The following is a 6,843-nucleotide window of genomic DNA, read 5'->3' as shown; positions in this document are numbered from 1 at the left end:
ATTTTTTCAAAAAAATGAGTTTACTCTATACTTGGCACTCAGTTGTCCACATTTCATATTATTTTCTTCATAGTCTTTCAATAATTTTAATTTTTTCTCCACACTCAATGTAACGCGCGTACCCATTTTCACAACTTCTATGAATCTAGCAATTTTTGACATTTATAAATGTTGCCAGAAATCCAAATGCCATTCAAGTTCAAAAAACTGGGTGACCTATATGAAAATTTCAAAAAACAGGTGCCAGAAATCCAAATGTCATTCAAGTTCAAAAAACAGGGTGGCTTATATGAAAATTTTTGTCTATGCAATATTAGTTTTGCATGCACAGAAAATGTGGCCTATAAACGAAAATGGACTATAGAACAAATAATTTGTATGAATTTGGAAGAAAAATGTCAGTAAATAGTACTTTTTTCGCTTATATCCGTTTTTGGCCTTTAAGCGAAATGGACTATAAGCGAAAACTACTGTAACTAGTAGAGCTACATACGATGGTTTTAAAGGTCATTTTAAGGCAGTCGCATCTAAAATCTTTAATTTTGAAATAGTTGTTCCAGCTTGCAAGCTTTTTTGCAAGCCTCTTTCCAAAATTATCAAATAAAACAAAATCGACTGTACTTCTCCGTTCAAGTTTATTTCAAAGACAAAAATTTGTAGTTACAAAAGAATATATCGATGGCGACCAAAAATCAATAGCAAGAAAGCAACAGCGATAACCAACAACAAAAATGATTACATTGATACAGTTAATGTTTATATATTGAGTGATTTCTATAAATGAATGTTCGCATATATATGTTGTGTTACAATTGCACTCATTTACATTGCTTGCTTTTGAAACGAATGGAATTGATGCAGCGGACATTATTTTGTGTTGGCATACACCGACTGCTTATTCACCGTACATCCTCCCCCCGTTGGAAGTTTTAAACTTTCAACAGAATCATCTTCAATAGCCAATACAGCTAGCTTAGTTACAGCTCGTCGACATGTTCCACTACTGGTTTTGATGATAGCAACACGAACCACATCATCCTTTCCGCGTATTGTTTCCAGAACACGACCTAGCTGCCATTTCTGAGGTGGCAAATTTTCATCTTTTAGCAAAACCATTTGACCTTCTTTCACACTCGCTGAATGCATTCGCCATTTGTTGCGCTCCTGTAACTGAAAAAGATACGAAGAACACCATTTCTTCCAAAATACCTGTTGCATATAGCATACTCGCTGCCATCTATTTAAAGTATTTATATTCAGCTCGGTAACATCAGGTTCCATAATAGCTACCAATGGCGCGCCAACGAGAAAATGACCCGGAGTCAATATTTCGAGATCATCTGGATTTTCAGTTAAGGGGCACAGCGGACGAGAATTTAAAATGGCAGCAATTTGGCAAACTAAAGTTCTCAGCTCTTCAAAGGACAACAATGAAAGACCAGCTACTCGATAGAAATGATATTTAGCTGCCTTCACTGCAGCCTCCCAGAGTCCCCCAAAGTGTGGGGATCTTGGGGGAATGAATTTCCAATCTATTCCATCATCCAAACATTGCTTAAAAATTGCGTCCATGTTGTCTTGATTGAAGAAAATGTGTTTCAATTCAGATAACTCATTTTTAGCGCCAACGAAATTGGTCGCGTTATCTGACCAAATGGTTTGGGGTTTTCCACGTATACATATAAAACGCTTTAGAGCAGCCAAAAACGAAGGTGTTGATAAATCTTGCACTAATTCCATGTGACATGCCTTTGTTGAAAAACAAACAAAAACGCATATGTAGCACTTTACGGGAGGCCTATTCCTTACGTCCGTTTTGTAATAAAATGGTCCACAAAAATCGATGCCGGTGGTGAAAAAGGCTCTGTTGGCACGCACTCTATCCTTCGGTAAATTTCCCATCACATGACGCGCTATTTTGGGCTTCAGATGAAAACATCGAATGCATTTCCTAATAGTGCTGCTAATCGATTTAAGTCCGCCAATTGGCCAATATTGTTGTCGAATATTTGCGAGCAGGCACTGTGGTCCAGCGTGTAACAATTTTTCATGAAAATGCATAATTAACGACTTTGTGACCGGATGGTATTTTGGCAAAATAATTGGATGCTTTCCTTCGTAATCCATATTTGCATAATGAAGACGACCACCCACTCGAATTAAACCAAATGAATCCATTATTGGGTTTAACGAATGCAACTTACTTGATGACTCGATATTCGAACCAGTACATAAACGTTTGTATTCGCTTTCAAAATAAATTCGTTGAATACTCCTTATTAACATATATGTACCCTTTTTAATGTCATCAAGGGATAAAGATTTTGGAGTTTAATTTTCTTTACGAGAAGATTTTAGTTTGATAAATCTTTGCATGTAGCCAAATATTCGTTGAAGTTTTGCAAATGAATTGTAATATTTACACGATAATGAAATATCTTCAATCTTCACTGCCGTCAGGACTTGTCGTCGTTGCTCTGGTAACTCAGTAAGATACTCTACATGTTGAGGCCAATTCGTTGAGTTTTTTGATAAAAAATCTGGACCGTTTTTCCATAGACTGCAATTCAATAGTTCCAGAGGACTAGCTCCTCTGGACAAGATATCACATGGATTCAAAGATGTTGGTACGTAATGCCAGACCATTTTACTCGTAAGGCTCTGGATGCGACTTACCCGATTCGAGACGAAAATATTAAATTTCGATGGATGTTGACGAATCCACGACAGAACCACCATTGAATCCGACCAGCAATGATATTCCATATCGTTCGACAAGACCTTTGAGACACTTTCCAATAACTCTGCCAGCAGCAACGCAGCAGACAATTCTAACTTTGGCACAGTCAACGCCTTCAATGGTGCCACTCTAGATTTCGAACATAGCAGATGAGTGGTAACTTCGCCATTGTATTCTGATCGAGCATACACGCATGCACCGTAAGCAGACAGGCTAGCATCGCAAAATGCATGAATTTGTATAGTGGAATTTGATACCGAAACGAAACGAGGAAATACAAATTTATGCAGTTTTGAAAATTGTGAAACAAATCTTGACCATACAGTGTGTAAATCTTGTGGCAAACTTTCATCCCATTGTAGATTCCTCTGCCATAAGCATTGCATTATAACCTTTGCTTTTGATATTATCGGACCTATTAAACCCAATGGGTCATAAAGCCTTGCGATACACGATAACACCGTTCGTTTGGTTACAGTGCATGATTCCTGAGTAGGCTTGAACGTAAAAATTAAATTATCAGCTTTTGGATCCCACATTAAGCCTAAGGTTTTGGTGATATCGGTACCATCATGAAATTTTAAAAACTGCTCACAATCGGCTAGTGGCACTCCCGTCAATACATCCAAATAATTTGAGCACCATTTCCGTATTTCAAAATTACCCCTTTTCAACAAATCACTGACTTGTTGTCTAATATCCAGAACTTCTTCAATAGTGTTACCTCCAGTAATTAGATCATCAACGTAAAAATCGCGCCTTACAATTTTAGCTCCCAATGGGTATGAAGTTTCTTCATCATGCGAAAGTTGATGCATTGATCTAATTGCCAGGAACGCTGCTGGTTTAGTGCCATAAGTAACTGTGTCCAATTTGTACACTTTTATATCTTCAGATGGATCATTTCTCCAGAGCACACATTGGAGGTAATTGTCGGGATTAGACACTCGTACACAACGGTACATCTTGCAAATATCACCACTTAGAGCGACTTTAAAAAATCGAAACCGAAGTAAAGTCTCAAAAAGTTTTGGTTGAATTGTTGGGCCAGCGTAGAGTGTATCATTCAATGATAAACCTGATGTTGTTTTTGCCGAACCGTCAAACACAACACGCAGCTTTGTTGTTGTGCTGTCTTCTTTACGTATGCAATGATGAGGTAAAAAGAATGTTGGAGTGTTATTTGGCAGAGATGGGACTGGCGACATATGATTTAAAGTTGAGTACTCTTTCATAAACTGCACGTACATTTGTTTTAACTCAACTTGTTTGCTAAGCTTCTTTTCAAGAACCAAAAAGCGTCGAAGGGCTTGATCATATGAGCTCCCGAGATCACGGCAATTTTCCTTTTTGGGCAGTCGTACGGAATATTCACCCGAATCAAGACGAATGGTATTTTTCTTAAAATGTTGTTCACAAATATCATCCTCTATATTTGGTTTGATGTCCACGAAATTATTTTCTATCTGCCAGAAGCTCTGCATGACCTTAGTTAAATTGTCACTATCGACACATTTACATGCTGCAGTCAAAGAGCATGCCCTTGACGGGTTAGAAATTCCTCCTGATGCGACCCAACCCAATACAGTTTTTTGGAATATGGGAGAATTGTCGCTTAATCGAATTTGTCCGACAGACAATAAATCAAAAAATATGCCAGCTCCTATTAGTATGTCGATTCGACCATGGCTATCAAAATTCGGGTCGGCTAGTTTTATATTCGGCGGAATTATCGACTTATTAATTGGAGGGGTTGTGATGGGTTGGTAATCGGTGATGGTAGGTACGACAACTGCAACGAACGATGTGGTATAATTTCCAAAATGAGACTGGATAGTTAGGTCGACTGATTTATCAGCAACAAAATTACCATTACCAATACCTGATACAATGAATGATGAATCATTTACCTTTAAATGCAATTGATTTGATGCTCGACGGGTAATAAAATTCAATTGAGATGCAGAATCCAATAGTGCACGATATGGTACAAATTCACCAAGATGACCTTTGATTAACACAATTGCCGTCGCTAACAAAACGTTTGTACTCGAATGTGCATCTACAGAGTCCGTTTTCGACGAAGCCACAAGAACCGATTGTGAATTATTAGTATTCAGATCAGCTTGTTGGGGTGATATGTGAGCCGCCATGTCACTGTTCATATTCTCTATATGCAGCATGGAATGATGCTTCGATGAGCAGATTCGACAACGAGAAGCCCTACACTTCCTCAGCATATGACCCTTCTTAAGGCAATTTAAACATAGCTGTAGTTTCTTAGCTTCCTTGAATCTGATTGATGGCGACAAATTCTGAAACCCTGGACAACTGCTTATATAATGGTCTTGGGAATCACAAAACGAACACAATGGAGTTGATGATGTAGAAGCAACAAGCGCACTACGACCAGAAGAACTCCACTTTTTGCTCACCTTATTGCTGCTTACGCCCATTGCGTTTTCTAAATTTTCGAGCATTCTGCACCTGCGTTCCAAAAACGTAGATAATGATAACCATGTTGGCAATTTATTACTTGGAAGCTCCTCCTCCCATTTCGCCTGGGACTTCGAGTCCAATTTTGATGTTACTAAGTACACCAAAAAGCCGTCGGCTATTTCATCCTGCTTGCATATTGATTGCAGAGCTCGCATATGGGAATTTAGTTTATCGCTCAATTGTCGTAGGCTTGACGCCGATCCTTTATCCACGCACTTCATTCCAAAAATCTCCCTTATATGAGCTTGGAAATTTAGAAGTTTGTTGTCGAATCTATTTCGCAGGAGATCGAGGGCCTTATCGTAGTTTTCCTCAGTTGGATCTAAGGAAGAAATTGTATCCAGTGCGGCACCGGTAACACTCACACGAAGATGTTGAAATTTCTCAATTTTGCTTAGATCCGGATCGTTGTCAATTATGGTGTTAAACATCGCTATAAACCCTGGCCAGTCAGTATATGATCCACTAAAATGCGGAATCTTCAATTCGGGCAAACGTAATTTGCGCTGTGGCATGGTTTCGTCCAAAGAATATTGACGCATGGTGGATGAATGTGATACGGCTGGTCGCTTTCTTTTATTGCTCAGTTCCCTAGAAAGCTTAGCTTTAACCTCGAAATACAGGTTAACAAAACTCGAAGCTATTTCAGCATCAGAATCACTTACGTCACAACATATAATCGTAGACTGGGCCTCTTCGAAATGATTATGCAATCCATCGACGTAACCAAGTCGAACCGAAATGTCCGACTCATCCATTTCAGCCAAATACCTAGTTGTCAACGAAATATTTAGGACAGACAATTGTTTTTGCAGGAATACAACCTTTTTCTTATATGACTGCCAGCTGGATTCTTCATTGGCCACGCCTAATGGGGATGTGGTCTCATCACTCGACATTTTTAAATTTTATATACGGCAAAATAAAATACAATCTTGGTTGAAGAAGATTTATAATTCTGGAAAGAAATATCCGAAATGATATTGAACCGGAAAGTGTGATACTTTTGATCACGTCGGGGTCACCAATGTTCCAGCTTGCAAGCTGTTTTGCAAGCCTCTTTCCAAAATTATCAAATAAAACAAAATCGACTGTACTTCTCCGTTCAAGTTTATTTCAAAGACAAAAATTTGTAGTTACAAAAGAATATATCGATGGCGACCAAAAATCAATAGCAAGAAAGCAACAGCGATAACCAACAACAAAAATGATTACATTGATACAGTTAATGTTTATATATTGAGTGATTTCTATAAATGAATGTTCGCATATATATGTTGTGTTACAATTGCACTCATTTACATTGCTTGCTTTTGAAACGAATGGAATTGATGCAGCGGACATTATTTTGTGTTGGCATACACCGACTGCTTATTCACCGTACATCCTCATTAGCCATAATGCTGAGGTTATAATTATCCATTATAAATAAATTTTAAATAAATTTCTGCAATTTGTATTAAGGTTTACATAATCCGTTTTTAGAAATGTTGGTATACGTCCACTTATTGGTATGTTCCCTATATTTTCATTTCTAGTACCAGTCAGTATATCTATGGTGGGGGGTATCTAAAGTTCGGCCAGGCCGAACTTAACGCTTTTTC

The 6,843-nt window shown here is 38.1% G+C and overlaps 1 protein-coding gene across 1 annotated transcript; it reads right to left on the bottom strand.

The window, feature by feature from the left end:
- Nucleotides 1-867: 867 nt before the first annotated feature.
- LOC133325100 (uncharacterized) lies at nucleotides 868-6,138 on the bottom strand. Its single transcript, XM_061533926.1, has 3 exons — nucleotides 2,677-6,138; nucleotides 1,228-1,749; nucleotides 868-1,170 (listed from the first exon to the last, which is right to left on the bottom strand). The coding sequence occupies exons 1-3, from the start codon at nucleotides 6,136-6,138 to the stop codon at nucleotides 868-870; spliced, it is 4,287 nt and encodes a 1,428-aa protein (XP_061389910.1).
- Nucleotides 6,139-6,843: the final 705 nt, after the last annotated feature.

This window comes from Musca vetustissima, unplaced genomic scaffold (assembly GCF_032173495.1).
Source record: "Musca vetustissima isolate MV318-11 ecotype Yass unplaced genomic scaffold, APGP_CSIRO_Mvet_v1 utg13543, whole genome shotgun sequence".
Classification (NCBI taxonomy): domain Eukaryota; kingdom Metazoa; phylum Arthropoda; class Insecta; order Diptera; family Muscidae; genus Musca; species Musca vetustissima.
The sequence above is the reverse complement of the archived record's forward strand: the minus strand, read 5'-3'. Positions and strand labels throughout refer to the sequence as shown.